This window comes from Cloeon dipterum, chromosome X (assembly GCF_949628265.1).
Source record: "Cloeon dipterum chromosome X, ieCloDipt1.1, whole genome shotgun sequence".
Taxonomy (NCBI): domain Eukaryota; kingdom Metazoa; phylum Arthropoda; class Insecta; order Ephemeroptera; family Baetidae; genus Cloeon; species Cloeon dipterum.
The window spans coordinates 20,601,077-20,617,818 of record NC_088790.1 but is presented as its reverse complement, the minus strand read 5'-3'; the positions used below and the strand labels follow the sequence as shown (position 1 = coordinate 20,617,818).

The following is a 16,742-nucleotide window of genomic DNA, read 5'->3' as shown; positions in this document are numbered from 1 at the left end:
GCAAGCATATTCGCTTTCGACTCGCTCCACCGAGAGAACACAAGTCTCAACACAGCAGCGAGTGAGAGACAGAGAGAGAGAAAGAAAATATGTCTAATATTGGCTTACACGTGCACGCTTATCTCGCGCCTTAATAAGAATGTACTTACTTGTGTTCGAGAATGTGCCCAAGAGGTTTTACAATCGAGCAGCAAAGGCAGAAGCCCGCGTAAATAGACTCCGAAATTTTATTGCGATTGTCAAGCATGTCAATTCACTTCGTCCTAAATTTGTTCAATTTCACCGGCAGAATTTTATTCCTATTACCAAGGTACACTTGCAAAATTGTTATCGTCGTTGAAGAATGTGTAAAATAAAACTGGATAATATTTTCCTGATGAGCTCTCAAAAAGCACATGAAACCCATGTAACGGGTAGATATAGATTGTATAACGTGGCCGAGAGCTCGGTGATAGATCACAAAAACGCTATAATTAATGAAGATTGGTAACCCCATCGCACATGATGGCTTCATTAAAAAAATGCGGGTTTCCTGCTACTAAATCGCTACGTTTAAGAGATTGTGCAAACTGTCATTTTAATTTTTCCACTTAATCCCAACAAAATGCACTAATTTGTTTCTTTAAATAATGAATTCCATAAGTAATATATTTGTTTAGAAAACGAAATATGTAGTTGTTCCACACGCGTATAGATGTACAATCTGTCAGTGTTTTGGAGAGCGAGTGCTCTTTCGCGGTGTTGACACTATCAAAACAAACCCGCTCTTGAATTTATTGCCCTCCCGATTGAATTACGATGAATAGAAAGAAAACGAGGTGCGGGGAAACGAGGCCCATTAACTGAGCGATAACTCGAACAAAGTGGCTTTTTGGTTTTGCTAAAAGCAATTTGCACTCGCGATTATTTTCCGTTTTCCGGCCTGCTGATACGGGCAAGTTAGAAAACGGAAATCCAGGCTTTCCAGAGCCATTTTTTACCTCTAATCTGCCCTGAAAAGCGTGCTGAATTTATTGCCCTGCGTCATTGCACTCTAATGGCGCGATAAAAACAGCAGCATTTTCAAAATATGCCACGCGCGGATCCAGCATGAAATTATTATACGAAAACTGAGTGGATCTATCTTCAGAATTTTTTTGTTGCTTGATGAGTTGAGCATCAAAACTGTTTAGATCTCGAGGGAAATTTAGTGCAAAGGCCGTAAAGGGCTCGGGTTTATGGGTGCGAATATTAAGGATAGGTGCGAGATAACGTGTTTCCAGGACATTAAGGGCGCTCTGAATTAAATTACGCAGCTCGTGCGGTGATCCCTTTCGCGACGGACACTCGTTGGTCAGCTTCTGCGGGACTTACGCTTTCTGTTTACCAAAACAGCACTTTGAATTGTATGGTATGGCCGTTTAATTCAGCGCGGAAACAGCGAAACGCATTTAGGCAGCAGAAAAAGGGAGCAGGCGCCGCAATATGGCTCTTGGCGGCGCCTTCGAGTGGAAAGACGCAGATTAAGCGACGAAAAATGAGTTGCCAACCGAATGTGCGGCTGCTGGCCTCGCTGCTCCCCGGGCGGACGAGATCAGAAAATTACCCTGCTCTGCTCTCTTGTTCTCGCGCCATTTGCGCCCGATCTCTCAATTGCAGTTTGGAAATCGCTGGCACGAGGTTTGCCAGAAAAATCACTCAATTGCTCTTGGCGATAAGACATACGGGGTGTGAGTTGAGTTCAACAGAGAGTGGAGGAAAACGATCAAAGACGCCTTTTTGCTCCACCTATAATAATAAAGCAGAAGTGGCAGCATGTTTGCTCTTTTTGCTGCTTTAATGGCGAGCCGGCTGATTAAGAATGAATGACTCAACCTCACAGCGAGGCTGACACAAAGCATTAGCGTCGCAATTTCGAGTCGTGATGCAAGTTGGAGAAAGTTTTGCTTGAATTAATTCATACAGAGAGGAATAATTGAATTTTTAAAGTATCTATTTGTATCCACTTAAATATCTACTCATTTTACAACAGTTGCAATAGTTTTATTTCCACTAATTTTAATTTGTACAAATAGTTTCGGTATAAATCAAAACAGAAAATTTTCTAAGCCAAATAGAACAAACTAGTTGTACTAATAACAGATATATACACAGATAAGCATTATTACTGTGAAATTTTTGTTCGTTTAGCACGCTATTCACTGCTCGAGCAAAGAATTTGTCGTCTTTCGTCTTACGTTTCACACCTCAGTCGGGAGGTGAAAAATATTTTCTTGTGTCATACTTAAAAGCAGTTTTCCTGCTACTTTTGATTAAAAAAAGCATTCGTTGCAAACAAATTTTGTAAAATATCATGCATTTTTTCATATCTTGCAGTATTTATATCACAATTTTAAAATTTGAGTTAATTTATATAGCATAATAGTTGCGTTGCCATACTGTATCTTTATCAATAATAAATTTTGGGTTTTTAAAACAACCACATTTTCTTTCAATTCCTGATGGGCCTGGAAATTTTAATATTTTGCTGGTACGGCGGTCAAGATGTTTTTTTTTTTTTTTTTGCTCTTTTTATCCTTGTCCGTCCGAGGACCGGGAAGGGCGCGCGCGCGCACTGCACTAGCACGAATGCTGAAACCCGGGTCCCAATAACACCGCGAACGGATAACATGGGCGCACCAGGCCGCACAGGGACCCAGCCCACTGAAGGGCCACTTGCCTCTGCACCGAGGACTGCATTGAAACGCTAGACATTTGTCCCGTGAAGCCAAATCACGCATGCTGGAAAGGTGCAAACCAGCAAGTAGCGAGTCGGCGCCGGTGCGCCTCCCAGCCCGTCGAGCAATTTGAGCAATTCGAGTCACTAAACTAACCACTTTTTGCCATCTCTGACATTGGGTAGCCAGTATTAGATCTCCGAACTGCTCAAATACCTCACATTGCTTTGACACTCCTGAGAGTGCCTTAACAATGCGAGCCAACGGGCTGGTTAAATGTTGAAATTTAAAAAAAAATATGCAGAGATGCAAATAACAGAATCATCAATGTTCGCTTCTCTGCACAATAATTTAAACTTCAACTTCCTGGCCGTGCATGTAAAATGGAATCTTTTAGCTCAAACAGGAATTTTTCTCAATTCAATTTTTATTTCTTAATGGGTCCTGTTATTATTCCGTTATCTTCACGCGCGTCAAAACTAACAGGGCTCATACATATTCTGATATTATAATTAATTGTTGGAATAACACGAATAATTAAATCAATTTTAATTTTCGCGCATCACCAGATAATCCAATTAACAATTTGATGTAATTTATCGATCTTAATTTGAGCCTTATATCCAAGCTAGACAAGCACTCATCACTGCCAAGGGCTCCTATGTTTTCTAATACTCTGGGGTGCATTTGATGGCTGTTTTTCCTCTCTTCTGTTTGACTCTTGGCCTGATCGGCGGCATTACAAAACAACAAGGGTGGCTTGGCTTTGCCGACAAAGGGCACTGAAAATACTAACTGAGTGGTTCTCCTCCGATTGACTTTAATCTGTAAAAAAAAAATAGAAGTTGGAAGGATGTGTCAGAGTGAGTGTGAGACAGGTGCTCCATTGCGAGTGCGGCTTGTTTGCTCTCAGCCGTCACGGAGCTAAAGTAAGCTTCCTTTCCTCGCTTAAATCAACAAACGATGATGAGTTGATGATGCGTGCAATATCCTGATTCAAACATTAGGTTTATTGCGTTTGCTTTGATATTTTAAGATTGAGGAATTGCACATCAACACCAATTTTCAGAAAGAAAAATAAATAAATCAAAAGTCAGAAGCTTTTCTTTTTTTATTATTTTAATTCTTGTTTATTCTTGCCATGTCATATACACAAAATACAAATAATATTTATTTATTCCTCTACACCATAACATTATACATAAAAAAGAGAGAAAATGCACTTGAAAAAGCGATCAGGTTGCTAAAACATCGGCAATCAAGAGATAGCCGAGCCAAACAAGGACCAAATCACTGTTAAACACACTTTAAAAATTTTGCCACAGATAAACTTTGAGGTCAGATTAAAAATACTCGAATTGTCTGTCTTGAAGTGGTTGAGGCAAATTATTCCATTGCTCGGCGATCCGAAAAGAAAAGGCTCGTTGGCCAAAAAGTGTTCTAACTGGGGGCGGCAGCAGGCCTTGGACTGAGCCAGCCAACAAAAGCGCGCTGTTTAAAAAATGCTATAGAATTTGCCTAAAATTGTGCTTGCTTCCTTTTCAAAAATGGAGATGGAAATTTTGGTAAATTTTATGATAGTTTAGTTTTAAGATCCAAAATATGTTGAAATCAAACTACAGCAATTTTTAATGTTTTCTTAGTTAAATTTAAAATGCTAATATAGTCGGGATTACTTACATTCGATTTCATAGTCGTGCATTATGAATGATTTTTTCACTTTTCTCGTTTGATCGTGAATAGGAAACATTCCAGTGAGGAATAGACAATGAAGAGGGAGAGTGTGGGCGGCGAAGGTTCCTTTGATTAGCGGGAAATCGTTTGTTGTCGGGCAACAAGACATGCCGTCATCTATCGTTTACATTTATTCATTCTTTAATTTCTAATTGAAGCCAGGAGAAACACGCAGGCGAGGATAAAAAAGTTGCGCCCAATAAAGCAGCGAAGGCGCGCGCGCGCGTTTAACATTAAAACTTGACTGACACACAATGGGATTCGAGAGGCTGAAGGCAAACAATCGCGAGCACTTGTGTGTTCTGTTGTGAATGACTCCAATGAGATGAAAATAATCTTGCCTATTACTATATCAACGATATTTGATCAGCTTTTATCCGTTTTTAATGGACCCAAGAATAAATAAAGAAGTTCCCCCATGGGTTCTGAAAAGGAAAAATATTGTTGACGGTTAAAATTCAAAATCTGTCAGTTGAGAATACGTTAAAGGTTTTTTTATTTTCATTTTTTTTAATAAAGTCGAGCTAAAATTAAGTCTTGTCGGTCTGTGCCCTTTTGAAGAGTTAAAAATTGTAAATTTCGCTAACTATACAATATTTTAATTTCAGACCTTTTTGAAAAAAGAGTTTCCCATAAATACCCAACAAAATAAAAATGTTTAGCCATGCATTGGTTCAGCTAAAATAAGAGAAAACTGCCAAGCTCTAATAGAAGATTATTTTTAATTAGAAAAGTGTAATGAAAAAGTTAACGCAATAAAATGCCGCAAATAACAGAATAGTATAACTTTTTAAAATGTCAACTAACGTGATTTTTAGGGCAGTAAAAAGAAATCGTAATGGACCTAGTTCACCAGTCTGGAACTGGTTGATAAATCTGTATTTCGGTGTGTGGGACCAATTGCTCTCCATTTTGGTCCTGGTAATAAAATGATCTCATGTTCTGTCGCGAATGAATGAAACGCTGTCACGCACTTTTATTGCTAATTAAAGGCTCAGTGGACTGGATGGAGCGCGCATTTTAATAAGTGGGCCGTAAAACGAGAAAGCCCACTGGCGTTTATTACCGAATTAAATGCCAACAATGTATATTATATTCCCGCTCATGTATAGCGCCTGCATGATGATGATGATGCTTGGCGACAAAATAAATTCGGCGTGAAACGAGTCTTGAGATTATTTCCCCTGGCGGATGCGTAAATTTTATAACGAGCTGCGAATCGTCAAAGTTTGGGATTCGCAGCAGTTGGTCCGCTCCTGCCCACATCCAATTTTGAATGGACTGCGAATGGAGAAATTAACTTGAAAGATGAGGCCTCCGATGAATATTCATGAAAATTTATTTTTTTATGAAAAATATTCTTAAATTAGACTGTGCACTAAAATCAATTTTTTTTAAATAAGCCCTCTGTAGAGTATTGTGGAGGAATTTATAATTATTTTTTTTCGGCTGTGAATATTGACAATTTTTAAATATTTGACTATTTTTGGGGAATTATTAGAAGCTCCATTTGATGCGAATTTTTTAGCGTAATAAATTGAATAATTAATATATCTACTATTTTAACCAGTTTTTACACCTAGGAATAGTTTAATTTCAAAGGATTCTATGAAATGAACAACTATTTCAACCATTTCCCAGCACAGTTATATAAAAATGTAAATTAAATAAACCGAAAAACTCATTCCAAAACATATTAATTCGTGCTATGGTGATTTTAAGATCAGAAAAAAGCCGACCATCTAAAATTCACAAACGTTGACTCAATAGAAGCCAGAATAAGACCACACTATCAGCCCTTAATAGCTTGCACGGCTTTTTACCGAGCTAAATTCTTGCATATCAAGTTTTCAACTCAATAATATGTTCCGATTTTTCAGATCACGCTGGCTCACACACCAAAAAAGGTATCGGCTGAGCTGTTCGTGGGTCTCGGAGTGCGTGTGTGTTTCTGCCTGCGCCTATGGTGACAATGATTACACGCGCGCTAATAAACACAGTTGTAATGTAATGGACTCTGAGCAGCTAGCACCACAGCGCAGCGGCCAGCAGGAATTACCGCCTCATCTCGTCGTAAATTACAACTCATTAACCGTTCCAGCTTTTCTCTCTCTCTCTCTAGCACAACGCTGCATTAAGGCAGGCGACCCCACTCCGTTTCGAGAATCCCTCTCCAGCAAAATAATTATAATATGCTTTCCGATTCTTTCACAACAACTCGTTTGTACGAACGCACTCTCAGGATTTAAATTCAGAAGCTTAAAATTAGTCTTCGTATTTATGCTGATTATTTTTTCTTAACAATGTTAACTCTCGACTTAATAGCCTTGATATTTTATATAGAGCTTGATTTTGCAATCATAAAGCGCAAAAATTAAGTGTAGTTTACCAAACTTTTATATTTTTAGGAACTGATTGTTAAAACAAAATAAAACATTTTTTATCTCCTCTCGTTTTCAATCTAGCCCAAAATTCCCCCAAATAATATTTTCTATCAGCAGAATTCATGAAAAAGAAAGCAAAAATAGTCCGCACATATTTTTAAAAAATAAAAATAAAACAATGCAGCGCTGAAATAAAAAAAGACTACCCTGTTTTGAAATCGTCAAAAGCCGTCTAGAAGCCTTCATATGGTGTCTGTGAAAACTTCCTAAATGGAAAAAATATCTGGCACACATCTACCTATGCTTAAAAAAGTGTATTAATTTCTATTTTTCATCCTATGTGGTGGCTATTTTCCTGCAGCTAAATACTGATATTGAAGTTAGGGATTTGAAATATTGCCGTAACAATTAACAATGGCCATGGTAACGTGCTGCGGACGAGGGAAAATGATGTATTACTTTATTTTGGGCGATCTGGGCTGCCGGGAGGTCAAGATAAGCATCTCGTCTCGCAAGGGACGACGTTTTTCATCTTGCTGATGCCATCACCACGTAGTAAAATAAAAATCACCACGCGTCGACCAGCCTGCGTTTACAAAAGAATTACAAATGTTTCCTTTTATGTGAGAGACTGGAGAGTTTTATGGATTCCATTCCGACGACTGGAGCCGACCGCTCGCCGTGCGCGACACTGTGAAGAACCCTTTTTCTGCCTCACGAAGGGTGGTCGCTGCGAATCATCTAATCAAAATATTAGTAATAAAAGCAACGGTGGTGAGAAATTGTTACGACCGCAGAAACAGAGCTTTAATTTAAAGTCACCTTATGTCTCAACAGTTGGAATTCATTAGATTTCTAATGAACTCTTAAAACTAGCTTACTTTTTTAAGGCATTTAAAAATTTAGATGCTAAGAACCATTAAATAATTTAGTGAAATGTTGCAGATCAAATAATTTACTAAAGAAAATACGTTTCAGTTAATTGTTCTCTAAAATCTTGCCCCTCAATGAGTCGAGGATAGAAACTGTGATGATGAATCACAACGGCCTCCATTTTAATTGTCCTTTAAATTATTTCAGGGTTGAAAGGGTTAAAAGTAATGAATTTTACAGCTTATCTATTTTTTAAATTATAAAATTCATTATGCTGGCATCAAAAATGAAATGTCAACGTCATTGACCCCCTCACCCTGAATCTTTGAAGCATCCAGAATAAATTACGATAACACAATCGCACTATAATTAAATTTTAGTGCCGCTCGGCAGTGATTAGTGGGACTTTCTGGGGTCAGCTCGCAACAGATTATTCCTCTATCTCTGCGCTATCCCCCAATTAATCATATGCGATAATATTTAGCATTTGACGAGGACCTCAAGGAGAGCGCCATTTTGCCCTTTGATCTCAATAACTCAAAAATTATCGCCAGTGAAACGAGATTTGGCCATAACTGCTCGAGATGAAAAAAAAACAAATCGACGCTCAGCCTTATCAACAACGGCACATTCATTATATTTCTTAATTGGCTCTCAGCAGCTGACAAGGCGAATAAGAAAAGCCAAAATTGGACATGATTTATTGCACTTTTTTGCACGCTTCGAAGTAATGATAGCAAAAATTTATCTGGATCGATCTTTTTGAAGGCTGTAAATTAAAATTAAAAGACGAAAACAACAATATCGAGTTAAGTTTATGTTTCATTTTATTGCACATGATAATCATATATATATCAAACTATATTTCAACAGCATACTAAGGGATGATATTTTGTTTGCATCTTCTTCTCAATTTATCGAAGGTCAGTCCTCTTCTCAGGCAGTCCGATATAATCTGATTCTCACTTCTAATAAACAGAACTCGTGGCTCGGCCAATTCTTCTCCAGTCGAATCCGTTTGTCCAATGCTCATTGCGACAAGAGCCAATAGTACAAGCAAGCAAAGCAAAGAGGATTTCAGCGTCTTCATCGTGCCAGAGTCAAAAGTAAACTCTCTTATACCAATAGGAATATTCTAATGACGAGCTATGCGGTTTCCTGCTCGGAAAACCCTGTCAAAATATTTTTCAAAACTAAAGGAAACAACCCACAAGAGACTGACGCTGTTCCTGTTAACTTCATATTGGGAAATTCCTAACCATGACATACTGTGGTAAACCTTTCTGCAACACCACAGATATTGGTGTCCAGAAGTGGCGGATAAATTCCTCTTCCCAATCACCTTCTCCATTGCAGCAGAACTGATGGTTACTTGTCGGCCTGGGCGCTTGATCATGGCGCCTGTAGGGCATTAGCAGGCTTGAGAGTGCCACAACACATACTCTTGAAAATAAATATTAATCTAATTTATTTTTGAAAGCATATTTCACTGTGAACATGAATTGTTTTCAACAACTAAAGGTGATTTTGAGTAGGTGGCTGGCTAACCGAGTTTTAGCCCTGCGAAGGTGGCTGGGAATTTTTGCCGTCCGCTGGCAAAAATTTCAGGTTTCCCCCAAAATTAGCCGCGGCGTAGCGTGGTTGGCTGAGACCTCTAATAACAATTACAAATTGATAAGTTAAAACGTTTAATAAAAACATATTTCATCAGGACAAACACTATCTCATTTATTTCATAAATTATATAAACATTTTCACTTCCTCAAATTTCACTGTTTATTATATTACATCCATGTCACTACTGTTCTTTGATTCTGCATTCTCCAAAGCGTCCTTCCTCCTTCCAGAACTGAATGCTCAGAATTTATTCGGCCAGCGTCACGCCGATTTGCAGTTAATGGGGCGTAGAAGCTGGAAAACAAATTAGCTGCGTTTGACCAACATGCGGGGCTCTTAACAGCAGCTTGTCAGATTTAGCGGGTGCCAGACGGAAAGAGGAGCTGCTGCGCGTTTCCAAATACAAAAGGCCCTTCTTGTATGCACATGGCTGAATAATAAGTACTAATTATGCGTTTTAAGAGAGGAGGAACTACTTTTTGTGTTTTCAGCAATGGACACAAAAAACCAAACTATAGTATATATTTATATTAGGGTTTTAAATATTAAATTTTTTAATTTAGTTTTAATCAAATACGTTTCTCAGTTTAGCTTTTCTAACTATATTACTGTCTATACACTTAACGAGTTCCAGTTATGTGGTTATTTCACATTAATTGATTATTAAGATTATTAATATAAGAGCATCCTTATTGAAAACATGTTAACATGCAGCCATAAAGGGAACAGTAAAGCAGTGCAACGAGTTGCGAAGAGAATTTACTGGAAGCTATGAGAGTCGCCACCTACCGCTGCTCTGTTGCACTTGTGAAATAAGAAGCGTAACTGTGCTACCTCTCGGGGAACTAGTTATAAAGTAAGAGTATATTTTTACATCAGGAGTTGAGTCTAATTATGCTTAAGATTGGTTTTTAACGAGAAATTTTACGCTTGCACAACCTTAATTAAAAGAGGTTTTAACAGCGGTCTTTGTGTATGCACGTGTTTTTCGCACCCGGCTGAAGGACATTTTTGCACAAAAACACCAGTTTTGCAATGGACGGGCTATCTGTAACAGAGGGTTCATCTCCGTTAAATATTCCTTTTCTGTACTTTTATTTATTGATTTTTTATTGCACCATTTATTGTTGTTGGGTTTTATTTTCAAGTTTTTTATTTTTTTAAAAGCCGCAGAAGGTTATTTTTTATTATTTATTAACAATGTTTGAAAGACTCACAGACCACAGTAGATGCAAGGGAAGCTTTTTGAACGTTGAAAATGCCAGGCGTAGAAAAGTTTAAAGTCGTATGTTGAAATTAAAAAAAAAAATCAAAATCTTGAGTTGCATTAGCTTACGTGTCTGCACTAAAAATTATAAGCGGTTTTTTTAGCTCTCGGGGGTTGGACTGTTCAAATAAAAGACATGTTTTGTATTTTCGACTTTTTTCCTTGTTTTTCCGTTTATTTTGCATTTTTACTGGTCAACGACAAATATATACATTCTCAACTTACAGTCAACAAGTTGGCGGCAGTGCTCACAATTCCGGTTTCTTAAGTTCGAGCACCTTTTATTCAGCTCTTTTATCAACAATTTCGTGTTACGTGCGTCTTCGAAAAGAATTACTCCTCTGTCTGCTGCGTCTGAGTTGGTTGTTGGTCCTCGGCGGACGAGAAAAAAATTGAAAAAAAAATATTTTGGCTACAAATGTTGGCCCGTGAAGAAGAAGTAGAATAAGAGTTGCCGGCCGGCCGGCTGCTTTTTGGCTTTCTGCTCTCTTTCTCTCGTGTCACTACGAATAAGGCGCGGCGGGCGCGTCGGCGCCGCTGGACGTACACCCAAGTCCGTCGGCGCCGACTCGCTCGAGGTTGCTGTTGTTGTTTGTGGGCGAGGGTGTTTACAGGAGGGCCTTGATCTCGTCGTAGAGGACAAGCACGAAGGCACCACCGGTTCCTCGGAGGACGTTGGAGAAGGCGCCCTTGAAGAAGGCTTTGCCACCCTCCTTCTTGTAGATGGTGGCCCAGCAGTGCAGGGTGTTCTTGTACAGAATGTCGGCCTTGGCGCGACCGGACTGCATCATCATACGCCTACGCACGGTGTCGAAGGGATAAGAGATGATACCGGCCACGGTGGTCACAGTCTGCAAAAATAAATGGGATGGCGACAATCAGAAAACGGCATGTAGAAGATTTGTTTTCGAAGTCTTTAAATTAGGACCTTACGAGAATCTTAACGAAACCAAAATGGCCATTATATTTTTTTTAAATTTTGTCCTTCAAGGGTAGACGATTTATTATAAATAAGATTTTATCCGACTTTGAACAATAGTGTCCAGTTTGAAAACGATACTTAGAGAAAAAAAATTAAGGTCAAACAGAATTATTTTTAAACAGTATAAGAAATTTTTCGACAATAGATCGAGTTTTAAAAACAAATTGTTTTGAAATGTTAAATTATCTTTAGCTTCAACTGTAAAAAAACATTTAAATTTTCTCCAAAACTGTTTGATGGTAGGTGGCAATTTTAAAATGATTAAATTTTTAAGACTCTGCAGGCTTTGAAAATAATTTTACTGCTGTAATTATTCTTTAAACTTCCCCGTTTTCAGATAGAAATCCTGACTCTCAATAAGAAATAATTTTGAGACTGGAGCAATGATCACTACGGATAGATAGGCTACCGGCGTGGCAGCCGTACTGAGCGGGAAGCATAACCAAAATCTCGGCAGGCGCGCAGCTTTCGTTCTCGTGCCCATGTTAATCTCGATATTCGTATGGCAACTTCTTGAATTTTGATACTGACCTGTGCAATGGCCCAGGAGATGACGAGAGGAGTGTTCTTGGGGTCAGGCAGCATGCCCTTGGCTGTGTCGAAGAAGCCGAAGTAGGAAGCACGGTAGATGATGATACCCTGTGTTTTTGAAAAGAGCAAACGATCAGCCTCGATGGGAAATCTCGAGCAATTACGAACGTACCTGGACGGATACACCGAATCCTCTGTAGAGGCCGGCGAGGCCATCAGACTTGAAGACCTTAGAGATGCAGTTGCCGAGACCGGTGAACTCGCGGGCTCCGCCCTTGCCGACGTCAGCGGCTAACCTGGAAGGTGGATTCGAAAGCAATTTTTAATAATCTAGTAAATTTTTGCACGAGGAATTTCGATTACCTGGTACGGGCGAAGTCAAGAGGGTAGACGAAGCAGAGGGAAGTGGCTCCAGCAGCACCACCAGAGGCCAAGTTGCCGGCGAAGTAGCGCCAGAACTGGGTCCTCTTGTCAACACCGCCAAGGAAGACCTGCTTGTACTTGTCCTTGAAGGCGAAGTTGAGGGCCTGCGTGGGGAAGTACCTGATCACATTGGCCAAGTTGCCACGCCAGAAGCTGGAGAAACCTTGCTCCTTGGGGATGCGGACGAAGCAGTCAACGATGCCTGCAAAGCGACAGATATTTTAGACACACATTTCAGGGCATTTAAGGTAGGGTTCTAGTCTTTGATTTTTAAAAGTGAATGAAGCTTCCAGAAATGTATTGAGACTTGGCTCACGAGATAGAAGATGCGTGGGGCTGGCGCGGGGCACGATTTTTTGCCTCGGCCTGTCTTGCGTGCACGAGGCCTGGCGCGAGCCAACAACCGCCGAAAATAACCCAGTCTCTTCCTTTCTCTGTTGGGTTTCGATTCACATATTCAGCCGGAGGCTTTGCTCCTCTCAATCAGTCCCGTGCTTTTCAGCTCTTATTCAATATCTAAGAGTTTATTTCTATCCAGTGGCATTCATATTTGTTTCGTTTTATTCATTATTAAATCTAATACATTTGGTAGGCTTCATAGCACATTCGATTGTTTTGTTCTAAATTTAATTTTGAATCAATAGCTGCAGACACTGCAATTACGTCACTCTTTCAATTCTTCGAGCCCACGTGTTTGAAGCGAGACAGAAACTCCTTTGGCTCGAGTGCAATTATGTCAGCCAAGCTTTACAAACGCGCATTGCATAGGCCTCACTGCACGCGGGGTCGAGCATTCCTCTTTCGACACTCATTGAAAGCTAAAATGTGTCCAATGAACTTGGCTATAAATACAATGGCTTGTGGGTTGGGTAATTGAAATTATTAGGCTAATGGTTTCAAAAATGCATTGGAAACACCAATAAGTTGCGTGAAGTAAAAATTAAAAACAAAATCATGTGATTAAGGAACTTGTTTCTCTCTGAATTGACAAAACGCATTTCAAGAATTGTTTTCTTCAAATTATTTCCCAAGAGCGCGTGTGATAAGCAGCCATGCCAGCACGACATGACGCACAGCGCGAGCTTTTTTGCCTTGCACTGTCGGGACTGCGCGAGTGCAATTAGCGGCGACGGGTGTTTGCAGAGCAGCTTACGCGGAGCGCGCTGGAATCAGGTGATAAAAAGCAGGGGCAAGGTCTGCGTCCCCACCCTTTCGTAACAACAGGACCGCATAATTGCAATGCAAACAGGCCGGCGATTGCACAAGCCTCTAGAGGAGAACGCAGTGGAGGACGATTTATTTTGAAATTGGGCTGCTCTCGGCTGTAACCCACATCTTTGCCGCAGACAGTGCCGCTTTGCCCTTTCTTTTCATCTCGGCCAAATTTAGGCTGCAACCCATTTTTACCGATTGCCAATAAAAGTTCAAAGTAAAAGGTGAATCTGCTGAGCTCTTTAATTGATTCTTTGGCTCGTGTGACCCGCATGTATTTGACCACTTTCGCCTGCGGAATGCTAAGAGCTCGCCGCTCGCTCGCTCTCGGCAGGGGTTGCCTTTTGCTCGTCACATGTGTCGTATTCGTGCCCTGCGTGAGAGCAGCCATAGCACCATTACGTCACTCAGCCGACGCACTTTTTCCGCCAAAGTCATGTGCGCAGACGGGACAAATTATTTCTGGGCCTGATAAAGCGCCAAAAAGGAGGAGAGAGAGAGAGAGAAGAGCCCTGGTTTAGTTTATTTTCCATTTGTGTGCTTGACAATTTTAATTAGGTTTGAGAATAATTAGAGAGAACCTGCATTTCAGACAAAATATGTTTCTAATTATTGATTTTGTTGATTGTGAATCGTTTCCGCTAACGACCTTTCCAAGTCAAAATAAATTGAACAGATTTATACAGTTTTGTCCTTGAAAAAATTAAGGGCTTCTTCTGCCACACGGTGATTGTAATTAGGACAGGAGGAGAAAAGAACGAGGTGTTCAAAAGAACAAGCAATTGACGTCAGCGAGTCAAAATCACATGCCTTTGGCAGAGGGCGCTTTTCTAATTTTAACCCACGCACCGCCAGCGTTAAACTCCGATTTCGAATTATGAAACCCCCTAATCCTCTTCCGCTTAACCAGAAATTTTCTTAATTCCAATTTTCACTTTTCTAGCCTGATGGAAGGCGTAGAGGTGTTTGTTTAAAGGTTTTCGGGCATATGGAAACTCACCCTTGTACTGCTTGTCGGCAGAAATCTGCTTGGACACATGCTGCACCTGGAGAAGCAGCTTTACTCGCTCGATGGGAGCGACGGCCGTCTTAGAGATGGCAGCGGACACACCGCCAGCGATGAAGTCCTTGGCGAAGGCCACGGGGTCGGTGATCGAGGGATTCATCTTTTTCCTGAGTAGTCCACACGAGCGAGTGAGCGTCCAAGCCGATTCGGGAGCAGCTTCTGCGGCGGCGACTTCGAGTCGAAGGAAGGAGCAACCTCAGCCGCCCGGCACACCGCTAAAGTAAACTACACTTCCCCTCGCACGCTCGTCCCCCCGTCCAAAGCGTCCCGTCCGACTAAGTGGCGGGCCTGGGTGACAATATTTTTGGGTAAGGGGATAATCAGACTTACTCAAAAATATTTTAACGCAATTCAGTTTAAACTTTTTATCAATCGACCTTAAAAATATGTTTTTAATTTAAATTTTAAAAACATTTTGGGTGAAACATTTTCTTATTGATGAAGATAGCATAATTATCGATGTAAGAGGAAAACACTTATGATATTGACTGTGAAAAGTTTTAAAATACAGTGAATTCTTTTAAAATTTAAAAGTTTTGGATAAATTTCAAAGAAAATTTAGGCTTGTGATTGCAAGCTTCTTCAGATTTTAGATTTAAAAAAGGCAAGCTTCTTAAAAGTGTAAAACACCTCAGCTCTAGAAAATAATTACACGAAATTGAAAATGAGGATTTTAAAATTTGATGTTTTGTTCCCTTTCTAGATAAAATAATCAAATTGAAGTTATATCGACAATTCTTTCATGTTTATATCATTTTTTTATTTTTGACGCGTCACGCCACTGTCGGTTTGAAGTTATTTCTGCTACGGGGCTGAAGACAGAGCAGAATGACCGAGTGAGTGTGCAAGAAGGCCCAAATTTGCGTGGCCCTGTGTGATAATCTCGACCTTACGGCCAAGTGTGCTAACGCTCGGAGTATCTTGCACTCGGTCTGTTCTGACCCCTCATTCGCTGCACATACGTCATTTTTACGTCACTAAATCACCTGCACACGAGCTCCTGCATATAAGACAATATGGTTAGTAAATCAATTTTCTGCTGCCGTTTTGTAATGCCTCACGTTGATCAGTCTGTTGTAAGAACACGAGGTGGATAATCATTTTGTAAGTAGGTGCAAATGCAAAGTATTGATTTATTGATCGAAAGTTCCACCAATTGACTCTAATAATATAATTTTTTGAAGATTTTTAGAGGAAAAGAAAGAAAATTTACTGCAAACTAGGCCAATTCTATGGTAAAACGTTTGTTTAATTTTTTACCCAGAAAGTACATACATATTATCAGCCATTTATTCATTAGCTAGATGGCTGCTGCGCGTAAAATGTTGAGGAGGGTTAATTAAAATTTTCAAAACCTTTTAATAACATTTAGGTGGGGCTTATTACGAAGAACAAATTTCAAGCATTTAAAGGTAGTCCATGTTGTTTCCAAGCTCTACATCGTTAGTAATTTGCAACTTTATCCAAGAATCAAGAGTTTCTGTTGCGTGTATTCTAAGATTCAAAATATTGAATTATAAAACCAATGGTATTAAATTGTTAAAATGTGAAAAAATAATGGATTCTGCTATAAAGCATCGGTATTTTTTCCCTCTAAAGTCATATATTATTATTTAAATTATTTTTGTGTGCAAAATGTTTCGACCGCAATTTTGTTTTTGTAAGATCTTACTAGCTTTTATTTTTAATAAAAATAGCAAATTGAAGACAAGTTTGATTATGAAAAAGACTCGTTCAGAAACTTTTTTAAAGTAAATTTAATTTGATTTTTTTTTCTTTGTTAACAATTTTATTGTCCTAACTGGAACAGAATCCAGAATCTGATTGTGAAACGAATATTTTGGTCTAAAACTAAATAAGAAAAAAACCTTTAACTTTATCTCAAGCATTTCGTTATAATAAATAAATTTGTAATTGACTGTTAGTTGTACACCGATGGTGTCCAATAAAATGAATA

General features: G+C 39.4%; 1 protein-coding gene across 1 annotated transcript; it reads right to left on the bottom strand.

Moving 5' to 3' along the window:
• Positions 1-10,930: 10,930 nt before the first annotated feature.
• On the bottom strand, positions 10,931-14,987 carry LOC135946262 (ADP,ATP carrier protein-like). Its single transcript, XM_065494406.1, has 5 exons — positions 14,720-14,987; positions 12,448-12,709; positions 12,257-12,380; positions 12,085-12,192; positions 10,931-11,422 (listed from the first exon to the last, which is right to left on the bottom strand). Exons 1-5 carry the CDS (start codon positions 14,883-14,885, stop codon positions 11,180-11,182), a joined length of 903 nt encoding a protein of 300 aa, XP_065350478.1. The 5' UTR covers positions 14,886-14,987; the 3' UTR covers positions 10,931-11,179.
• Positions 14,988-16,742: the final 1,755 nt, after the last annotated feature.

Bases quoted from the DNA above. Each gene is read 5' to 3' on its own strand.
- LOC135946262 (XM_065494406.1), bottom strand. From the start codon at position 14,885: ATGAATCCCTCGATCACCGACCCCGTGGCCTTCGCCAAGGACTTCATC. The intron at 12,710-14,719 runs GTGAGTTTCCAT...GTCGCTTTGCAG, and splicing joins TGCCGACAAGCAGTACAAGG to GCATCGTTGACTGCTTCGTC. The intron at 12,381-12,447 runs GTAATCGAAATT...TCCACCTTCCAG, and splicing joins CTTGACTTCGCCCGTACCAG to GTTAGCCGCTGACGTCGGCA.